This window comes from Lontra canadensis, unplaced genomic scaffold (genome assembly GCF_010015895.1).
Source record: "Lontra canadensis isolate GAN:19392208 unplaced genomic scaffold, GSC_riverotter_1.0 scaffold17, whole genome shotgun sequence".
Lineage (NCBI taxonomy): Eukaryota > Metazoa > Chordata > Mammalia > Carnivora > Mustelidae > Lontra > Lontra canadensis.
This window is the reverse complement of record NW_022631011.1, coordinates 2,778,867-2,802,497: the sequence shown is the minus strand read 5'-3', so window position 1 is coordinate 2,802,497 and position 23,631 is coordinate 2,778,867. Positions and strand designations below refer to the sequence as shown.

Sequence of the window (23,631 nt, the reverse complement as noted above, 5' to 3'; positions counted from 1 at the left end):
TATATAGTGCTTTATGGTTTCCAAAATGTTTGCACATCCATTAGATCCCCAGGGCACACTGGAGAGGCAAGCAGGCCTGGGATGATCATTTCTCTGTAAGAGAAAGAAAGATGGATGCCCATAAGGTTAAGTTACTTGCCGAGTTAAGGGTTGAGCAAAAACTACAACTCAGAATGATTAAATAACAAGGAAGTGAATTAAGATTCTCCTACCTGGGAAGTGGGGAGTCATCAGGGTCTTAGAATGAGGGAGAGGTAAGGCTAAGACATCAGTGTGAACATAGATATGATAGAAGGGGGATTTCTGTTGACTGTAGCTGCCAGTGGGATGTGCCTTTGTCTTTAAAAGCCTTGTGTCTCAGTGCATCATCAGCAAAGCAGGGAGAAAAAGATCTAACATACCTAAGCTCCCATGAGGCCACAGGAGAAAGCTTTGCACCATAGGATTTTTTTCCTGATGATTAATGCCATATCATTGTAAGTGTCTGGAGAAGGTGCTCCCCCTCTTGGGATGCAGTGCCCTCAGTGAATAACAGCATGGTCCCCGAGGAGCTCTCCTGGCTCCCATAGTCCCCATCTCTTTCTGGGTGCAGAGAATTGCTGAAAAGCAGCCTGGTATTACCTGGCCTGAGCCACGGTTAAGCCCGTGGGCCAAGGAAGGAGGTTCTCAGGGTAACTGCTGCTAGAACAATTACTGGTGAGGCAACTGTCTGAAAAGGGGCCGACTTAAGGAGCAAGTGGAATGTTCGAGGCCAGCTCTCTGACCAGAGTTGACAAGGAGCTGACAGACAGGCAGACACGAAGTCTGAGAGACATGGTGCAGCGACGAGGCTGGGTCTGCAGAGGCTCCGGGTTGGCCTCACCTTGGAGGCAGGTTCAAGAACCTGAGCAAGGGGGAAGGTCCAGCAGGTGCAAAAAGCCTCAGCAAAGTGCATGGGTTTGCTGGAGACTCAGAGCGTAACATTAGACCGGAGGGTTTCCTGACAGTGCCTTGCCCCTCGTCTGCTTATGGAGGAGGTTTCACAAGGGAAACAGAAAGAACAGCCAGAGATCAGAGTCAGGAAACCGTGGAACAACCCTGATTATCTGTATGGGTTGAAACAACCCATCATCTGAGACTCACTGTCTTTATCTGCAGAAGGAGAAGAGGGTCTCCAGCATTCCTCCAGCTCTGAGATCCTGTAATTTGTGAGAGCACCATACCTCGTCTATGATTAACCAGATGTTTGCTTAATGAATAGTTCTAGGATGAATGGAGTCAGATGCATTAGACCATTACCTATGGAGGCAAATGTAGATTTTCAGTCCCCATCCAAGTTTCCCTGTCACTGTTCAACGATGCCAACTGCTCACAGACAGGCATAGACTTTATAGCGAGGAGCACCCCCACCGTAGAGGATGCCCACGAGGACTCTGTACAACGTCCAGCTTCTTCTTCTTTGGTGCAGGAGTAGTGGAAAACCCCTATTAAGCTCAATCATGACAGTCAAAGACAAGTGGATGAATGTGTGTTCAATTTACAATGCCTGGACAATTGACTAACACCCTAAGGTATTTGTACTCCGGGAAGGTACCGGGTACAAGAGACCAAGGCTAAGCCATATGGCCCAGAATGACTCTACAGAATCAAGACCAGTGAGTTTGCTTGGACTGGATTCTTCAACCTAATCAGTGTCCCTGTGGTTATCAGAGACCTCCTCCCAGACCTTGAGGAGAGTCACACCCCCAGGAATTTACTAAAACTCTTGTCAAAAAGGCTATGGGGATCACAAGGGGGAGACGGTGCAGTAACCCCTGACCCCTCCTACCAGGGAACTGCGTTTGTGATGGGTGGTAATAGCAGTAACCAGCAACATCATCATAATGTCCGTAGTAACTGGCATTTGTTGCACACTTACTGTGTGTTCTGTGATAACATGTCTACTGACATCTTATTTAATTCTTCAGACAATGCTATTAGGTAGGCAGTGTTATTTCCCCTACACTTTCCCATTTTAGAAGTAGAGAAACAAGTCTCAGGTCATCCTGATAGTAAGAGGCAAAGTTGGGATTTGAACTTTGATCTTACTGATTCCTGAGCCCAAGTGTGCCCTCAGGCTCCCTCGCTGCATAGTGAGCACTGAGACAGTCCTGACGTGCATCAGGCACGGTTTGGTACGCTCTGCATAGCTTGTTATCATGGATTCGCCTACGGACCTTATGAGGGAAGTATATTATTATCCCCACTTTACAGGCAAGAAACTGGGGCACAGAGGTTAAGTCACTCGCCCAAGGCCACACAGCTAGTAAGAATTGGACGCAGCGGAGATCCAAACCCAGTCATCATAGCTTGAGAGTCCATGCTGCTAATCTTAGCTCGCATCCGAGCTCCTAAGTGCACCACGCTTCTGCTCCACTACCTCGCAGAGAATAGACAGAAGACAATCCACAAGTGACAGATGCCCCCAACGTTACCTTCAGCAGGAAGCCTCCTAGAGGTAGTTCAAGAGCACAGATCGAATGGAGATTTAAAATGGGTTGACACAGGGACCCACGTAATTGTTACACCAGGACCATCACTGTGTCCATTCTTGGCCACCCTAGACATGAGCTTGTTCCTGCAGCACTGACAGGGGCAGGAATGAATCCAAGCCAGCACCCACCCTCAAGGCTGGCGTGCTCATCCCTGCTGTGTCTCGCTGGCCTCTGAGAGCCACTGCCATCTTCCCAGACGCTGGCGGAACGAATGATGTGCTGAATGCCCACAGTTTGCAGTGTTTATGGGAATCTTTAAAAGCTGGATTTTCAGGCAAATTCAGCATCTTCATGACATTTTAGACTCAATTTATAATCAACGGTTATTTTAGCTCTAATGGCAAAAAGCACCAGTTTTGCAGTAAAAAGCACTTATGAAAAGGGAAAAAGGAAACATGAGGTAAAGAGGAAAAAAATACTTCCTTTCCTCCACCCTCTCCCAACTCCCCCCTCCCACCCCCAATAAGCAAAACTGGATAGCGTCACTGGGCTTCATCCTGGAGCTCTGTCCTGTCCTGGCTGGCACTGATGACCTCACGTGGGGTCCCCTCTGCTCCCTGCCCTGGAACAGAGCTGAGCAGTTCTAAACCCCCCTTCCTAGTAGAAACTCTTAGGTCACTATGTTTACCAAACTGGGCTGAAATAAGGATCTCTGGGCCCCAGCCCAGAACAATGACTCTGAACTTGCAAGACAGAGGCTTGGTGAGCTGTTACTTAACACAGGCCACTGGTTATTCATATCTACCAGTAAGTTTGAGAAATGCCTTTTTTTGGAAGTTGGGGGAGGGGGATGGTACAGGTCAACTACCTATTTCCCTTATGCATTTAACTTTCTTGCACTTTCTTCGTTTGCCATTTTGGCTCTGCCTCTGAATGCACTTAAGGTGCTGTAACTCTCTTATAGACATGGCATTCAGACCTTAATACTTCACCCTGCTAATTCTGCCACTTAATCACTTGCTACTGATTCTCAAGGAAGAGGCAAGAACGTGTTCTGCTCCCTCCTCCTTTGAAGGAATAGAATGAAGAACAAAGCCACAGGGGAGGAACAAAGCCACATGGCTAACAAATTTTGAAACCCCATTGTTGCTTCGTAACTTCTTCAAGGATTAGTCTGCAATTGCTGTTAAGTGCCTTCACTGCAGAATGTGTCTGAGGCCAGGACTTCTGCTCTGTCCCTCCACCCCCACCCTGGGCACCCAGCCCAGGGCTCCCAGGACCCAGGTGGATGCCTAGAGAAGCAGGGACAGGGAGGGCAGAGCTTGCTGCTGAGCCAACGTGGACCACGGAGCTGGCGGTGGGATTCTGGTTCAGCAGATCCCTGGCATCTGAATGGCTCAATCAGGCAGCCTCTGGGTCCCCTCCGGAAGGATGTGACCTCGTTGCTGCTGTCCCATTAGTCCCCCAGGCCCACTCCACAGCTGTCTTGGAGGAGGACACCCTGCAGCTCCCCACTACTTTTTCCCTTCCTTGAAAGTTTCTAAGTCCACTTCCAGCTCTCCTGACAAGAGGCTTTTTTTAATTTGTAGGTCACATAATTGAGAACACAGTTTTTGTCATTTCCCCCCCCAATAGTAGCACATTTCCAGATGCAAGAAGGAAGTCCCTTAAAGTTTGGGAGTCGTGCGAAGGGGGCCTAAGAACTGACTTCCAGGGGTTCATTCACTCTAAGTTACAGGGACATGGCCCTAGATCTAGGCCAACACATGAAGTGATGCTTGTCTACTGTGCCAGACTATCCATCCAAGGGGACAGACTTTGGCTCAAAATAGGAAAGCACTGTCTAATAGAAACATGTCTTTTGTGCATAAATGAACTCCCTATAAGCATATTGTCAAGTAGCTCCCAGGGAGGCCATGAAGAAAGACCTTGAATTCTGAACATTGGTTTAGGTTGGGGGGTAGGGGGTGGCAACAGACTTGGCTAAAAGGGCCTCTAGAATGGGTGATTGCAAGAAAACACCACCTGAGATTAAATGAGGCTCTCCATTTCTCTGCTGTGACCCCCCATTTCCGCCGGATGTTGCTTTTCAGGAAAGGACTTTATTAAAAAAAAAACATCAGTATGATAGCTGTATTTATATAATACCTACGGTAGGCCAGGCATCAGATTAAATATTTTATGCCAACTTTTAATCCTTTCAACTCCCCTTTGAGATAGGCACTCACAAACAGTCCTAAAATTTGTATGGGACCATAAAAGACCCCAAAAAGCCAAGCAATCTTGAGAAAGAAGAACAAAGCTGGAGGGATCACAATCCCAATTTCAAACTATACTACAAAACCATAGTAAATGAGAAAGTGTGGCATTGGCCTTAGAACAGACACATAGATCAAGGGAACAGAGTAGAGCCCAGAAATAAATACATGTGTATACGGTCAATTAATTTACAACAAAGGAGTCAAGAATTCGCAATGGGAAAAGGACAGTCTCTTCATGAAACGGTGCTGAGAAAACAGAACAGCCACATGCTGAAGAATGAGATTGGAGGGGCGCCTGGGTGGCTCAGTGGGTTAAGTCTCTGCCTTCGGCTCAGGTCATGATCTCAGGGTCCTGGGATTGAGTCCCGCATCAGGCTCTCTGCTCAGTGCAGAGCCTGCTTCTCCCTCTCTCTCTGTCTGCCTCCCTCTCTGCCTACTTGTGATCTCTGTCTGTCAAATAAATAAAATCTTTACAAAAAAGAAAAAGAAAAAAAGAATGAGATTGGACCATCATCTTGCACCACACACAAAAACTAACTCAAAACAGATTGCAGGCTTGTGTAACACCTGAAACCATGAAACTCTAGAAGAAAATAGGCGGTAAGCTCCTTGACACAGGTCTCAGTGATGGTGTTTTGAATCTGACAGCAAAAGCAACCAGAGCAAAGATAAACAAATGGGATTGCATCAAACCAGAAAGCTCCTGCTCAGCAAAGGAAACCATCAATAGAATGAAAAGACAACCTACCCATAGGGAGAAAATATTTGCCATCATATATCTGGCAAGGCGTTAATATCCAAAATATGTAGAGGACAAAAGATATAAAAATACATATACAATTTAATAGCAAAAAGCCCCAAATAATCCAATTGTAAAGTGAGCAAAATAATGGAACAGACATTTCTCCAAAGGAGATGTACAGTTGGCCAAGGAGTACATTAAAGGTGTTCAGCATCAGGAATCATCAGGGGAGGGCAAATCAAAACCACAGTGACATATGACCTCACACCTGTGATGTGGAGAAAGGGGAACCCTTGTGCACTGTGGCTGGAAATGTAAGTTGCTGCATCCATCATGGAAAACAGTATAGAGGTTAACTCAGAAAATTAAAAAATAGAACTACCATACATTGCAGGAACTTTACCTCTGGGTATCTAGCCAAAGAAAACAAAAACACTGCTGCACAAAGACATATGCACCCCCAAGTTCATTGTAGCATTATTTACAAAAGCCAAGATACAGAAACAACCTAAGTGTCCACTGATGGATAAATGAATAAAGACGGTGTGGTGTGTGTGTGTACACACATACACACACACACAGAATGTTATTTAGCCACAAAAAAGAATGAAATCTTGCCATTTATGACAACATGGATGGACTCAGAGGGCATTATGCCACGTGAATAAGTCAGACAGAAAGGTAAATACTGTATGATCTCCTAAATGTGGAATCTTAAGGAAAAACAAAACAATCTCATCGATCCAGAGAACACATTGGCTGTTAGATTGCAAGAAGCAATGGGGATAAAAATGAATACACTGTTTTTATTGTTGTTTGTTTTTATTGTTGTCGTTTTAAGTAAATTGAATATTTTTTTTTAAGAGAGAGAAAGGTACTTCTGTTAGTTGCTGGATGAGGAAGACAAGACACAAGAGGCGAGGTGACTTGTCCTGTTAGTTGTGGGGTTGGGAAAAAGACCCCAGCACAGAGCCCAGGCCCCCTTACCACACTTTCGTCTCTCTGCTGTCCCTTGGATCTCAGGAATAGTGATTCTGGTCGAGGGCTTGGGAATTGAGGCTCTAGACCACATCTCAGATGGTTGACCTTGGGTGCCACGTTGGAGCTTGTTAAAAATGTAGGATCTCAGCTTCACCCCAGAGCTCCTGAATCAGAACCTGCATTTTCAAGGGATATCCAAGTGAATCTTGTGCACTTTAATTTGAGAAGTTCTGAATTCCAGTGTCACTCCTTCGTTTGGCCTGGTTCTTTTCATCCGCACTCTAAATGCCCTATCCCTTAATCGCCTTCCATAGTTGAGATGGGGACAGAAAAGGAACAAGGAACAGACTCTAAAACCTGAAATAATTCCCATACTCTTATTGCTTTCACAAATTCCTCTCACATCCAGATACTTTGGTCAATCCTCATTAAAGTCCTGATTTGTACTGACTGGGAAAGGGATCCAGGCTAGTTGCAAGGGGAGGGAGGCAGCAGAGACTAGTGATCAGGTCTGCTTGGGACCAAGTCCTGTCCTGGATTCCTGGGTCCCTGGATCCTGCCTGCCACCACTGCCCACTCTCCTGCCCCCCTACCCTGCCCCTGGCCCTATGGGCTTTCCTTCTCTATGGAGCAGAACAGAAGGTGGCGCCCCCACCAGGAGAGTCCTGATTAGTCCCTGAACATGTCAGTCCCTCCAGCCACAGCCGATGTTATTAATTTTTAAAACAAACTTCCTGATTGAGGTTCTGGCTGCCTCTAAATTGTCTCTACAAGGAGACTGTGTACTAATTAACCCATAGAAACAATCAATGATGTACCTTTTTCAAGTTTCAGGGTGATTAGAATATGAAAATGAAGAGCACAATGGTGCAGATGTTTTAAAATCACAGCAGACAGCAATTAGTGACACGGAAACCAGCTGCTTATCTCTCCAGATAAAGCCTCTTAATAGGGAATTACACTGGAGGAGTCATTACCCAGATGGATCTCGAATGATTTACAGAGGAGGCGGGGCAGCCCTAACTTTGATTTGTGAGCAGGTTCTCGTCAAGCTTCCTTCCTTACCTCAGACAAGGTGGATTTGTGGCTGGGGTGGAGGCAGGCTTCACCTTTCTACTTTTGGTCCGGGGAAGGGATGTTGCCAAGGATGAGGAAAGGAGAGAACGGGCCTGCAGAAGCCACAAGCACCTGCCTCCTTGATTCAGGCTCCATTGTTTTGGGATCAACTCCCTCAGCTGTCCCTGTGCAGAGGGGAGAGGGAGGACTCTAGGAAGGGGAAACAGTGAGTAGCTGGCTGCTTCTGGTGTTCCTTTGAGAGAAAAGTCCCTAGGTTCTACAGAGTGGCTGCGTTGCAGGGAGGGAATGTGCGTATACATGGGTGTTGGATATAACGAGTTCTTAATAATTACTGTTTGATATACTTTAGTCTCTCTCTGTCATGTAATTGAGATGAAATTTACATATACTGAAATGTACAGATCTCAAGTATACATTCAAGGGGTTTTGACAAATGTATACAGTTGTGTAATTTGCACTCCTATCATGATTTAAAATATGTCCATTATCCCCAGAAACTTCCATCCTGCCCCTTCACAACCCCACCACACCCCACTCCATCTTATAGACAACCACTGTTCTGATTTCTACCATAATAGACTAGTTTTGCCTGTTCTAGAACTTTACATTAATGGAGTTGTACAATTTGTACTTTTGAAGGGTCTGGCTTCTTTAGCTCAGGGTGTGTGTGTGTTTTATGCACGTTTTGGATTATATCTACATTTTTTTTTATTGATGAATTTTGTCTTCTCCTGGGCTGTTTGCAGGTGCTTTCTACTCAGAATTAAGTTGTTGTGAAGTTTCTATGAACGTCTAATTGTGGATGAATATTTTCATCTCTCTTGGGTAAATTCATAGAAGTAGAATTGCTGAGTCATAGGGTATATTTAGCTCTAAAATATGTGACCAAACCAAGCTCTAAAGCAGTTAGACCATTTGTAACCCCCCAGCAATGGATGAGAGTTTGAGTTCCTCCTTATCTTTGTTAACACTTGCTGTCAAGCTTTTCAATATTAGCCAGCCTGCTGAGTACATAGTAGTATCTTCTTATGTAGTAGTATCTTATGGCATTTCCCTGCTGACAAATGATTTTTGAGGACATTGTCATGTGCTCTTTGGCCATTCCTACTTCTTTTGTGGTTCAGAATATTTTGGCCAAGGTGTTTTGTTGTTGGGTGAGGTCCGGTTGGTTGTATGATGATCAAATCTTCCATATATATATTTTTTTTTTTTCTGATTTCTTTGGTCATTTTGTATTGTTACTGCGAGACAAGTGTTAAAATCCTTTTAATTATGGAATTGTCTCTTTCTTTAATTCTCTTTTTGTCTCAAGTATTTGAAGTTTTGAGTTGCAGACAAATTTAGTAGTATTGTCTCTTCTTGATGAATTGACTTCATTTTTATCATTTCAAAATGCCCCTAATTATCTCAAGTAATACCTTTTGTTCTGACTATTTCACGTTGTATGGAGTGTCTCCAGCATTCTTAAAATACTGTTTGTGTGCTTTATCTCATTTCCATTCTATTACTTTTAAGCTGTCTGTGTTCTTATATTTAAAAAGTATCCCTTGTAAACAGTTTATAGTGGGGTCTTACATTTTCGTTCAATCTGACAACCTATCCCATGTTGTTGTTGTTGTTGTTTTGGAGTGTTTTATTTTGAGTTAATGTAATTACCAGTAGTATTGAGTTTGTTTACCGTGGTACTCTATTTTCTCTTTGTCCCATCTCTCTTCATTATTTTTCCTCCTTTTCTATCCTCTTTTGGACTAATCAAGCTCTCTTTAATATTCCATAAATTTCCTTCTATTGGCATTTTTGATACATGAGTTCTTTCATTTTTAGTGGTTGCTCCAGAGATTATGGTGTGCACCAAGTATCACAGACTGCTTTGAACTATTATCACATCCCTTCAAATATAAAAATTTTAACAAGCATATATAGTTGACCCTAGAACAGAGGGGTTAAGAGCATTGACCCCCCCGCCATGCAATCGAAAATCCACATATAGCTTTTGATTCCCTTCCCCAAACTTAACCACTGATACCTTACTGTTAATTGGAAGTCTTCCTGATAACATCAACAGTTGATTAACACATATTTTGTGTCTTATAGGTACTATGTACCATATAATCACAATAAAACAAGCTAGAGAAAAGAAAATGTGTTAAGAAAATCATAAAGCAGAGAAAATAGATTGACAATAGTGTATTGTATTTATTGAAACAAATTTGCATATAAGTGGACCCATGCAATTCACACTCCTGTTGTTTAATGGTCAAGCATACTTCCATTTACCACCCTCTTCTTTTTTGTTTTATTGTTGTACACTTTATCCCTACAAAAGTCATAAGTGCCATGATACATTATTATTTCTGTTTAAGCGGCCATTTGTCTTTTAAATTGTTTATGTGCCCACATATTTTCCATTTTCATGTTCTTCATTTGTCCATGTAGATCTGAGTTTCCATCTGGTATTATTTCCCTTTACCCTGAAGAACTTCCTTTTACATTTCTTATAATTTCCATCTGCCAGCAGTTGATTCTGTTGGTTTTTATTTATCTGAAAATATCTTTATTTTGCCTTCATGTTTCAAGGGTATTTTCACTGGATATAGAAATGTAAGTTGATTTTTTCTCTTTATTTTAGCACTTTGGAGATCTTATTATCATTGTTTTCTGGCTTGATTTTTACTGACGAGAAGTCAGACATTATTTTGGTCAATATCCCCCTATAATTTTGTGCCTTAATTCTCTGGCTGTTTATAAAACTTTTATCTGGTTTTCATCAGTTTGTTTACAATGTGCCTAGATGTGGTTTTGTGTGTTTGTTCTGTTTATTGAGCTTCTTAGCTAAGTTAATCCACATGTACTAGTCTCCTTCTCTACTTCTAGGTTGCTAATTATATATGTTAGACTTCTTGATACTCTTCCACGGATACTGAAGCCTTGGTTTTGTTTGTTTGTTTTTTACATCTTCCTCCCTCTTTCAGTTTGGATCACTTCAACTGCCTCCCCATCATGTGCACTGAACTTCTCTTCTGCATTGTCCTATAAGCTGTTAAGTTCATCCAGGGAATTTTTCATTTCAGATATTGTATTTTTCCCAATTCAGAATTTTCATTTGGTTATTTTGGTATAGTTGCCATCTCTCTGCTGAGATTCTCCCATATGTTCATCAATTATGTTTAGCTTTTCCTTGCAATACTTGAATATTTTCATAATGGCTGTTTTGGGGGCCTTGGATCTATCTCAGCTCTCCTGGTTGTGGGTCATGTTTGCCTATTTCTTTGCTTGTGTAATGTATTTTTTATCGTGCCTTTAACATTGTAGATACTATATCGCAGAGATTCTGGATTTTGTTGTTTTCCTTTAAAGAGTTTGACTTCTGATAAGTAGTTAATTTATTGGCAAGCTAGCTTTATCCTATTGAGGATTCTTTTTACACTTTGCTAGGAAGGAACTAACATAGTTTCTATTCTGGGGCTAGAATAATCCTACTCTTAAGGAGTACCATTTCTGGGTGCCTGGGTGGCTCAGTGGGTTAAGCCCCACACCGGGCTCTCTGCTCAGCAAGGAGGCTGCTTCCCCCCGCCCCTCTGCCTGCCTCTCTGCCTACTTGTGATCTCTTGTCTGTCAAATAAATAAATAAAATATTAAAAAAAAAAAAAAAGGAGTACCATTTCTAGGATATCAACTGAGTTCTGGAATATTTATTAAAGTGCCCCACTCTGGCTACATAGAAATCCGGCACTGCCCAGTACTGGTGATGTCAAGACTCTGTTCAGCTTGTAGCCCCCTAGTCGCTGAACTCTGCTGGGCTTCATGGGGCCTTGCCCTCAAGTGTATATTAAAAATTGGCCAAAGACATAAGAAGATCCCTATAAATGTTTCTAGGGTTTCTTTTCTACATAGCTCCCTCTTCTTAGGTACCCTGTCTCTCAAATCCCAGTTCCTTCAGCCCCAAATTCTGATCTCTGTTTCTTCCATGTAGGGAAATCACAGGTCTCTGGTTTCCACTTTTCTGTGCCCATCAAAGTGCTCCCAGGCAAAGAAAACTAGGGCTACAGGGACCTCATGAGTTTCCTTCTCTCTAGAGTCACAGCACATATTATCTATTTCCCAATGCCTGAAAACAGTTGCTTTATATAGTATGCTCAGTTTTATATTTGTTTCCATGAAAAAGGTAAGTCTAATACCTATTATAACATTGTGGCTGGAATGAAGTCAATGATCATTTTAAATTATGCAGAATTACCATGTATTCGAGGAAGCATATGTTAGGGGCCTCTGTCTTTGCACCAGCTGCTATCACCCTCAGGAAAAGGAGTGTGCTAGTATCACTTAAAACAGCCCCCAAATAGTAAATCAGGAATGGTTCCTTTGAGAACTAAATCAAGGTGACTTCCCAGGGCAGTTCATGTGACAGGAAATGAGGACACATTCACTTATATATGTAACTGGAAATTTTATGTCTGTTTAGGAGCTGGGTAGTGCTTCTGTTCAGGCTGCTATAACAAAATACCATGAGTGGGTGGTTTATAAACAGAAATTAATTTATCATAGTTCTGGTAGCTAGAAAGTCCAAGATCAAGGTTGGCAGATGCAGCATCTGGTGAGAGCCTGCTTCCTGGTTTATAGATAGCCCTCTACTCTCTGTGTGCTCACTTAATGAAGGACAAAAGAGCTTTGTGGGGTATCTTTTAATATAAGAGCATTAATCCCATTCATGAAAGCTCTACCGTCATTACCTAATTACATCGTGTTCCCAGAGGCCCCACTTCCTAATACCATCACTTTGGGGTTTAGGGTTTCCGACATATGAATTTTGGAGGGACATAAACATTCAGTCCATAACTCCCACGGAATCAAAGGATCATTAGGCCCTAGTTCAAATAAGGTACTTAGTGGCACTCTTCTATACCTACCATTAGCAAATATAGGAATGAACTGGACTGAGGAGAGATCTTCTGGGGTCAAGTTCAATGGAAGCTAATATAGGCACTTTCTGTTCATGAGCCTAAAGGGTCATCTTCAAAGTCTCTAAGTGACAGAACCATCTCTCCCCACCCCTACCCTCTTAAATGAAATCCTTTGCAAGGCTGCTCTGTTTATTTGGGTGTTAAAAGAATGATGTGATGCATCTCTCCTGCCCCATCCACTGGCTATAGTTCAGGAAAGTCCCACAAAATCCTAGGACTCCGTGGAGTCCTAGTCCATTTGAAAACCACTGAACTGGAACATCTGATAATAATCAGAACCTCTCTAGTCCCTAACCCAGACCCCCTGTCTTTGATATAATCCAGTGGTTCTCAACTTTGTCTGCTCATTGGGATGGCCAAGAGCTTTGAAAAAAGTACTACTGTTCAGACCCCATTTCTAAAAACCTGATTTAATTGGTCTGGGTCAGATCCCAGGCATGGCATTCTCTTTATAAAGCTTCCTGGATAAGTCTAACGTACAGCCAGGATTGGGGACCTTTCATCATACAATTTCTGGTACATTCCCCTTGTCTCCCACACTCAGTTCTTGCTCAGGCTTGAGCACTTGCTTCAAGCCTCAGATATAAACACCAGGATACCCTAGGGCTCTGGGGATTGGCCTGCATGAGTTGGGGATATAGAAATCCCAGAGTGGGAGTCATGAGCACCTGCATTCCAAATTCTTTCTGGGAAGACAATACTCTCATCTACCCATATGGTTGACTTTTCTGCCCACCTCACCTTGCAGTGGACTTGGAATGCCTAAAGAGGGTACCGTGTTCGAGTTTCTTACTGTGTAAATTACAAAGAGTTCAGAGAGCAAAACAAGAATGCTCGATGGTGCCAGATTGCATATCCTAACAGGGCTGTGGTGGTTTGTTCTGTATATTTACCACCAAAAAGTGCTGCAAATGTCATAGCAACCACAGAAGAGCCCCACCCCAGAGGAATTACGGTATTCAAACATTAGATCAGTGCTCTTAAAACTTCATTATGCATTGGAATTATCTGAAGAGCATGTTTAAAGTGCACATTCCTTGATCCCACCCTAGAAGATCACAATGAGTAGATCTGCAATGGGGCCCAAAATCTGTATGAATAACCAGTACCTTAGGTGGTTCTGGTACAGTGACCCAGGATCGCATCTTGAGAAGCACCGGTTGCCAAATTAAGAGCAAAAGCTCCCCTCGTTTCTTCATACCCAGGCATATTTTCCTACTCTTGTAAAGCAAAATATCTCACAAACAGTAAATTTAAATTATCAGTGTCAGCAGAAAGTAGCACAAACACAGCTAACCCAAAAGAGTAGTTTATCTCCCACAAAGTCATGCTTGATTTTTGATGAGTTATATGATTTTTCTCAGACCCAAATAGCCCTCTTCTCTCATTGCAACAACCCTTACTTTAGATAAGCCATAGATAAGGCTGGGTGACTCATTTTCTTCCCATTTTTATGGATTTTTCAAGTTTTTATGCAGCGATCTAATGCTTTTTTTTTTTTCAAAAGTAGACAAAAATCAAGTGCTTTTTCAAAAGAAATCTAACTTGTACAAAATTTAAATGTATATGATTTATGATACATTGGTTATAGGGAAGGGGATAGTTATCTACTTTACAAAATAATTCTTCACATTCCAGAAGAACTTGCTTCCATAAACACATCCTTTAGGAAGGAAATATGTCTAGTTTTCAAAATGGTGGTTCACTGATGAACATTTGGCATCTAGGCTCAATGGGCATGGAAAGTATTGTTCTTGTAAAATTAAGCCACACCTTCAAAATGACTGTGTGGGGGCACCTGAGTGATTCCCGTCGGTTAAGCGTCTGCCTTCAGCTCAGGTCATGATCCCAGGGTCTGGGAATCAATCCCTGCCTCAGGCTCCCCACTCAGCAGGGAGTCTACTTCTCCCTCTCCCTCTACCCCTCCCCCCTGCTCCTGTGCCGGAGCACTTTCGAACATGCACACTCTCTCTCTCTCTCATTCCCTCTATCTCAAATAGATAAATAAAATCTTTGAAAAGAAATGACTGTGTGTTTCACAACTGTTCTGGAGGTGTGGGAACAGCCAAGAGATAACACTGGGCTTAGTTGATACTAGAAGTTTTCCACAAAAATAATTGGCCCAAGGTAGAATGTCATCAGGCCCTCCCTTATTTGGTAACCATCTTAGGCAACGCCCTTGCTGTAGACAGAGGGTAGTATGGAGGCCTTTAAAGATTCAGGTCTTACTCCCAGAAAAACGCAGAATCTAAGGGGAAAATGGAAAGGGGAATTAAGTGGGTCAATAAAGCCCCCAGTCCATGACCCCCATGGGAGTGCTATCCCAGAGCACTGGCAGGGTGGGAGGGGGAGCCTCCATGCCCCCCTTCCCCTTCCGTGCCAGCATTGAGCTAGGGGCCTGTTTTGCCGTGTCCATCCCTGTCTCAGTGGAGTAAGTACTCCATTCTCAGTGAAGGACATATTGGAACTGACAGCTTCACCATTGTGTATATAATATGTCATGGCTGACAGATGAAGAAATGGGATTTCCGTGAAATGCAACGGGATATAGCCATCAGCCGAGGCTGGAGAAAAGTCATGTTCTCCTGGACCCCTTAGAGAGTACTCCTTCTTAGTCCCCCTTGCCCCTTCTCTGCAGCCCATCTCAGTGCAGGGTTTAAAGCACCATTTCCCCCCATTAATCCTGATCCTTTGTTGTGCTTCCCTTTTGTCCTCCCTGCCCTTTGATTGTGGAACTCTCCCAGCAGGGCAAATTGCAGCTGAAATGGTAGAAACAATGAGATCAGGCAGTGTCCCGATGGAGGCACTGGGAACCAGGCACACTTAACTGCATTACTTGCAGCCGGTCTGCCCTGGGTATAAGTGAGCAGGCCCCACCTTTCAACTGTCTCAGGGGAATCCACCCCCTTACGGTCACGTGGCCTTCCCCAAAGGCAGAGTTAATGGGGAAGTGAAATAATTAACAGGAGATGAGGGAGAACGAACAGTAAAAACTGCCTGGAAGAGGAGTTACCTTGCAAGTGCCTTTAGTCCTTCGGTACAGGGGAAGGATTTTTTTGTTCATTACTTAATGCATTTGAGTTCTCCAATTTCCTTATGAGCCATTATCAAACAAATGATTGGCAGTTTATTCTCCTCTGTGGGCAGCCACATATTTTGTCATGGTAATAGGCATCTCAAACATGATTTTGTTTATTCACTCAACAAACATTTATTGGGAACTTTCTGCGTGGTTTGTTTTGTGGGCACAAGGGATAAGAAGATAAAGGAGTCTCTGACCTCAAAGTTCTTACAGTCTGGGAGAGGGAAACAGAAAAATGCACAAATAAATGGCATATAACATTAGGAGGATTGGGACGGTTGTCTTTGGGAGAGACACTGGTGCATGCAGAAGGAATGACATAAGAAAATAGTCTGGAGGAGGTAACTCTGTCTGCAGACAGTATGCTGTAATATACAGGTCATTAATCTCACGGTTGACAAAGTGAAATACTCATCACAAAATGCGTGTTCCTTAATTCATTCAATAAACGTTTGTTGAGTGCCTACTGTTTGCCAGGTGCTGTGCCAGGTACTTCTGTGATGGTGTATACAGGCTAGAAAGGGAAACCAGTGTTAATTCAACTAACGAACAAATCAAATATAAAATTAAAACTAAGATAAAAGTCCAACAAAGATGACCTACAGGGTTTCATGAAAACTTCTATTAGGAGTATGTCAGTAAGTCAGGGGCTTCCCTACGATTGAGCTGGGAATTGAACATAAAGGGTTAATTAAGGATTCTGCTAGGCACCAAGAATGAGAAGATGGAGCAGTAAGAAAAAAAGAAAAACTGGTGATAATCAGGGACCAAGAATTCCAGGTTCACTAGGAAGCCCTTGTGTGGACTTAGGAAAGATGTAGATCTAGAGAAGGGGGGAAGGGAGAGTGGGGGAGGGAGTAGGGGAGACAGGGTGGCTACAAGTCCTGCTTTGCTGGGGTCCAAAAGAGTAAGTCAGATTTTTTTTGTCCCATGGCAATGTTTAATAAGTGCCACCACTAACTCTCAAAAATATTCTAGTATGAGTTAACCAATTATACTGTTACCCTAAAGAGTAGGACATTTTGTTTCCAAGCCTTTTGTAGACTTGTCATCCTGTGAGTATACACCTAGTGCCAACTAAAATCTAAAGCACACATGACAAATCGGCAAAGTCCTAATTCATAAAAGATAAGTGGCATTCAATATTTTATGCCATGAATAAGATTTCTGGGTTTGTTTTTTGTTTTTTTATTTTGTTTTTTTCTGAAAAGGGGACAGCAGCCTATGTGCCCAGCAGTAATTCCTAGCAGACAAATCACGTGGCAGAATTAGTTCTCTAGATGGTAGTGATGGTGGTGTCCACCAACCATTGCAAGAGGAGGAAAAAAGGAAATACGTTTTTTTATCTAAATTTTCTCCTGGGCTTAGCTTGGGGGAGATTCTCTCAAGATACTTAAACAGAGTCCAATACTAGAAGTATAAACAATATTTCTCAAAATCAGGGAGGCAGAAAATAAAACTAGGGTTTCCAAGCACTAGTGTGAAGGAAACCCTACTTGCTTTACTGTGTTGAATTTTACCCATCATTCTTTCTGGCATCTATGTTTTGATTCTTAACAGGGACTATGAAAAATATTTTCTAATGAAATATAAATGCTAGAGCATCAATAGCAAGTAGATTGGTATCGATAGATGATAGATACATGGATAGATATGTAGATAAAGACAGACACATGTTACCGGTGAAAACTTCCCAAATCCACTAAGCCAAGCATCATTTACTTCTAAGTGGAGATATTATCCAAAGCTTTCTTCAGTTTACTAGTATTTTCCCTTTGGATAATGCATCCTGTATGTTTACTACTTATGGGTATAAAACAGGACTTACAGTAAACTTTGAGGAATGCTTCTTTGTACTGGTAGCATGGCTTAAAATCTATCTGAAATAATGTTAGCATATTTACATTAAAAAATGTTAATGTCTCAGGGCACCTGGGTGGCTCAATCAATTACTCAGGGTTGTGGGATTTGAACCCTGCATCAGGTCCGCACTCAAGACGAAGTCGGCTTGAGTTTCTCTCTCCATGTCCCTCGGCTCCCCCCACTCATGCTCGCTCTCTCTCTCTCTCTAAAATGAAGATATAAATCTTTTTAAAATAAGTTTTAATGTCTCAAAATGATGTGTTCACTGTCCACTGCCTTTGTGATTTTGTAGACACTGGTTTATGTTGGGCGTCTAGTACAGGTTCTGCTTTTCCCAACTAAACAGTCAGTCCTAAGGAAGGTGCCAGAGTCTGGAGACTTTCCTTTAGAATTCACATAGGGAAAGCACAGCTGACAAAGTTTGAAGGTGTAATCTTGAATGACTGTGCTTTTTTTTTTTTTTTCCCCGCACATTCATCCAGGAGACTCAAGGTTCCTTTTGAGACTGCCCAAGAGTTTCCTCAAGATTGGTGTCAGTGCCCAACCTGGGCATCAGGATGCCTCAGAGGGCTACCTCCCAAACACTGTACCATTCCTAGAGTCAGAAGGATTGAAGGTCTTTTATGTTTCTTTCTTGCTTCATTTCTTCTTCTCCATGTCTTTGACCACCCTCCTTGGCCCCACACATTCTTCAGACCTCCCCACCCTCAATCCTTCAGCTCGTGCTGTTTTCCCTTGTTGCAGTGGCTCTCAGGGAGCTACTTGTTGGAGCACACAGATGCTTAACTCCAGGGTAAAGTGCAAACAGAAATGAACTTCCATAGGAGAAAGCAAAGGAAGGACGTGAGCTGGATGGGAAGCAGGGACAGAAATCAGAGGCAGCTTGAGTTAGGCAAAGGGACCAGGGAGCTGGGAAGTTCAGTCTCTCCTGGGCTCCGGCACCATGGACAGAACTCTGCATTATACAGGTTTCAGCTCTTGCGTGCATCCGGTCCGGCACTGGCCTAAGTGACATGTGGGGCCTGTTCTCTGTCTAAACAGCTCTTACTCTAAGATTGCATTCGACCAGGATCGGTAAAAGTTCCTGTTAGGGGGTGAAGGGGCGGGGGGGTGAAGACAGCCACTAAAGCATCCTTATTAATGTTCCGAATGAGTGCAAATGAGAAAACCTCCAGAAGCGTTCTGGAATTATAGATAGCTGTTTCCAACTTTCAAATAAGTAAGCCTCTTGACGTTGAATTTTAAATGGCTCTGACATCTCATCTTTGTCTCTCTCTCTCCTTCCCCTCCCCCCGCCCTTAGGCTTACGAGCGGCCACAGAAACACTCAAGTCTCCACTATGACCCAGGCCTCCCACAGGACGTCACCAGTGACACCTTAAAACCAAAGCACCAGCAAAAAAGCAGCAGCCAGAACCACATGGACTGGTCCACCAACTCTGACAGTGGACCCGCCACTCAGAATTGCTTCATCAGTCCAGAGTCTGGCAGAGAAACTGCAAGCACCAGCAAGATGCCCGCTCTTGAGCCCGTGGCTTCCTTTGCGAAGGCGCAGGTTAAGAAAGGCAGTGCAGGGAGCACGTGGAGCCAGCTGTCCACCAGCAGCAAAGATCTGCTCTTGGGAGGTGTGGTCCCATCCCCAGGCAGCCACGGCTCGCCAGCCCCGCCCAGCAGCTCTGGCGAGTGCAGCGGGCTGCAGCCCTTGGTAGATCAGGATGGAGGAGCCACAAAGGAGCCCCCAGAACCACCTGCTATAGGCAGCAAGAAAAAGTCCAGTAAAAAAGATGTGATAAGTCAAACCATATCCAACCCAGACCTGGACTGGGTCAAGAATGCCCAGAAGGCATTTGACAATACGGAAGGGAAAAGGGAAGGCTACCCTGTAGACAATGCCCACGAGGCATCACCAGCCAGGCAGAACTCGAGTTCTGTCAGTAATCCTGAAAATGACTCAAGCCATGTCCGGATTACTATCCCTATCAAGGCACCCTGTCTAGATCCAACCAGCCATAAGAGGAAAAAGAGACAGTCCATCAAAGCGGTGGTGGAAAAGATCAAGCCGGAGAAAGCCCTGGCTTCCGGAATCACCATGAGCAGTGAAGTGGTTAACAGGATACTTGCCAGCACTGAGGGAAATAAGAAAGATCCCCGGGTCCCTAAATTGAGTAAAATGATAGAGAACGAGTCCCCCTCAGCTGGCCTTGAAGCGGGCGGCAGTGCCGAGAAAGTCATGCCTGGAGGCGTGACCAAGCAGCGAAAGCCCCCCATGATCATGACGCCTCCAACGTGCACGGACCACTCTCCCTCCAGAAAGCTGCCAGAAATCCAGCATCCCAAATTTGCTGCGAAACGGAGGTGGACGTGCAGCAAACCAAAGCCCACCAGTATGCTCCGGGAGGCAGTCATGGCCACGTCCGATAAACTGATGGTGGAACCGCCGTCCGCCTACCCCATCACCCCGTCCAGCCCTCTGTACACCAACACAGACAGTCTTACTGTGATCACGCCCGTCAAGAAGAAGCGGGGGCGGCCGAAGAAGCAGCCTTTGCTCACGGTGGAGACGATTCACGAGGGGACTTCCACCAGTCCGGTCAGTCCCATCAGCCGGGAGTTCCCCGGCACGAAGAAAAGAAAGAGACGACGCAGCTTAGCTAAGTTGGCCCAGCTGGTGCCAGGAGAGGACAAGCCCATGAGCGAGATGAAATTTCACAAAAAAGTTGGAAAGCTTGGGGTACTGGATAAGAAGACCATCAAGACCATCAACAAGATGAAAACACTCAAGAGGAAAAATATCTTGAACCAGATCTTATCCTGCTCCAGCAACATTGCTCTGAAGGCCAAAGCTCCCCCGGAGACCAGCCCGGGGGCAGCGGCCATCGAGAGCAAATTGGGCAAACAGATCAACGTCAGCAAGAGGGGAACCATCTACATTGGCAAGAAGCGGGGCAGGAAGCCAAGAGCAGAGCTGCCACCCCCATCCGAGGAACCCAAAACAGCCATCAAGCACCCTAGGCCTGTTTCTAGCCAGCCGGACGTTCCAGCCGTGCCTTCCAACTTTCAGTCACTTGTGGCGTCTTCACCAGCAGCTATGCACCCACTTTCGACGCAGTTGGGTGGGTCCAATGGCAACCTGAGCCCCGCCAGCACCGAAACCAATTTTTCAGAGTTGAAAACTATGCCAAATCTCCAGCCCATCAGTGCTCTTCCAACCAAAACCCAGAAGGGAATCCACAGTGGAGCCTGGAAGCTGTCCCCGCCCAGGCTGATGGCCAACTCGCCTTCCCACCTTTGCGAGATCGGGTCACTCAAGGAAATCACCCTGTCCCCTGTGAGCGAGTCACACAGCGAGGAGACGATCCCGAGTGACAGTGGCATCGGGACGGACAACAACAGCACGTCTGACCAAGCGGAGAAGAGTTCGGAATCCCGACGGAGGTACTCCTTTGATTTCTGCTCCCTGGACAACCCGGAGACCCTTCCGTCCGACACCAGCACGAAGACCCGGCACGGCCACCGGCAGAAGCATCTCATGGTGGACAACTTTCTGGCCCACGAGAGCCTCAAGAAGCCAAAGCACAAGAGGAAACGGAAAAGCCTGCAGAACCGTGACGACCTGCAGTTTCTGGCGGACCTGGAGGAGCTCGTCACCAAGTTCCAGGTGTTCAGGATCTCCCACCGGACTTACACCTTCTACCACGAGAATCCGTACCCCAGCATTTTCCGGATTAATTTTGATCACTACTACCCTGTGCCATATATCCAGTATGACCCCTTGCTCTATCTTCGCAGGACCTCAGACCTGAAGTCCAAGAAGAAGCGTGGTAGGCCCGCAAAAACCAATGACACCATGACAAAGGTGCCTTTTTTACAAGGGTTCAGCTACCCTATTCCCAGTGGAAGTTACTATGCACCCTATGGAATGCCTTACACATCAATGCCTATGATGAACCTGGGTTATTACAGTCAGTACCCAGCTCCCTTGTACCTCTCGCACACGCTCGGAGCCGCGTCCCCGTTCATGAGGCCGACGGTGCCGCCTCCTCAGTTCCACACGAGCTCCCACGTGAAGATGTCTGGGACAGCGAAGCATAAAGCGAAGCACGGAGTCCACCTGCAGGGGCCTGTCGGCATGGGCCTCGGGGACAGGCAGCCGGCCCTGAACCCTCCCAAGGCGGGCGGCGCGGGGCTGGCCAGCGGTCGGCTCCACAAGAGAAAACACAAACACAAGCATAAGCACAAGGAAGACCGGATCCTGGGGACCCATGACAACCTGAGCGGCCTCTTCGCGGGCAAAGCCACGGGCTTCTCCAGCCACATCCTGAGCGAGCGGCTGGGCGGTGCGGACAAGGAGCTCCCGTTTGTGGGCGAGAAGAATAAGCCGAAAGAGAAGCAGAAGCACCAGCACAGTGAAGCCGGCCACAAAGCTTCCAAGAACAACTTTGAGGTGGACACCCTGTCTACACTGTCACTTTCCGATGCCCAGCATTGGACGCAGGCCAAGGACAAAGGCGACTTGGGCGGCGAGCCTGCAGACTCGTGCCCGAAAAGGTACTCCGGCAGCGGTGGCGATGGCGGCGGCACCAGACCCGAGAGCCTGGACGTGTTCAGTGACATGAACCCTTCGAATGACAAGTGGGACAGTGACATGAGCGGGAGTAAAAGGAGGAGCTACGAGGGCTTTGGGACATACAGGGAAAAGGACATCCAGGCCTTCAAGATGAATCGCAAGGAGAGAAGCTCCTATGAGTCTTCCCTGTCACCAGGTAAGGCCCCGTTGCTCCACAGGCTTGGGCTTTCTTATCATTTAATCACTGGCCTTTGCTCCTCCGGAGGCTGCCATCGCGGGCACATTGCATCCACCGATTTGCAGAGGGGTAGGAACCAAGTGAAAATGGGCATTCTTGCACATTTGATACATTTTTTATTCGGCCTTTACAGTCTTTCCTCTGTCAGAGTCATCGTCTGGGAACCGTGGGCCCAGAGACACCCCCAGTAGCTACCTAGACGCCCACCACACCCACTACATTTATGCCTTTCATTAAAGATGCTGGTCTTAGGTCCTCATCTGATCTGATGGTGCAGTTTGCTCGTTGGGTAAAACCTCTGAAACTCATTCCAAAATGCCAACAAGATCCCAAGAACGTCAAAGCTGGGTAGGAGTACTATCGCATCCTTCTGGCATGCCCCCTCCAGAAGTCTCACATCCCAGAGGGAGAAGTCTCCAGCAGAGCCACTGGAACCTACTGACCAGTGAAGCCTCCAGCATAGCTAATGAGGGAGCCCATCGCTCCAGGCTCTATTGTCCTCTCTTTGTCTGTGGGCATTTGCTAAGCTGCCCTGGACAGACCCCCCAGAGTGAAGCCCTGGCTCATGATTTCCCTGCAGGAAGGGGAGGGAGCCTGGCCAAAGGGTGCTACATGCCTCCTGTCCCCCATGGGAACCTTACTGCTGTGTCTCTTGACATGTCTGCTGGGAATGGGATTTTGCCCACTAATCTCTAAACTTGAAGTACTGGTTGCTACTAGAAAGAGCTCATTCCTTGTCAGTTGCTGGCAGGATTTCCTGCTAACTTTCCCACCCACACAGACCTTCCTTGCCACCGAAGCCTGACACTTCTGCCTAAGTATCCCTTGGTCGCTGTCCACACATCGCGTAAGTGATTAGAATCTTAGAGAACAGAACAGTTGTTCGTGAGGAAAAGAGTAGATGCTCCTTTCCTAGGAGCTGCAGAAGCTAAAAGGATTGCTCATGCTACCTGCTACCCCCGGATAATACAAAGCATTCCAGCCACAGCCTGGTTTTAAAGACGAATCATCGCTGGTTCACCCGTCTCTTCTCTTGGTGATGTGCACCCTTTGCTCGCCATCTTCCTTCCAGGGGAGTCCACCATTAGTGAGGGTGAGGGTGAGGGCAGTGTATTCATGAGGAATTAGAGTCATTTTTCGAGGCCAGCAGACTTCAGAAGAAATATGATCATGAGTTAGAAAGCACTTAAGGATTGCCCCAAACTGCCGCTAGCCTGTGAGTTGCTATAGTGGTTGATGTTCTCCTTGGCTAATGAAGAGACCAATTAGCAGTGTTGTTTCCTGTGGAAGGTGATAAATGTTCCACACTTCAGGTTTGCCCAGAGAGGGTGTTCTTACCCGGGTATCCCTGTTTCTCGTCATCAGACTTTGTTGAAGGGACTTGTTTGCTATGCAAAGCCCAAGTTA

General features: G+C 45.2%; 1 protein-coding gene across 8 annotated transcripts in view; it reads left to right on the top strand.

Moving 5' to 3' along the window:
- SETBP1 (SET binding protein 1) overlaps positions 1 to 23,631 on the top strand; it is a 359,547-nt gene that overhangs the window by 235,610 nt on the left and 100,306 nt on the right. For all 8 annotated transcript variants that reach the window (XM_032859503.1, XM_032859507.1, XM_032859505.1 and 5 more), the window contains one exon: positions 18,723 to 22,182. In XM_032859503.1, coding sequence (XP_032715394.1) covers positions 18,723 to 22,182 — 3,460 coding nt within the window. The remainder of the gene's footprint in view (positions 1 to 18,722; positions 22,183 to 23,631) is intronic.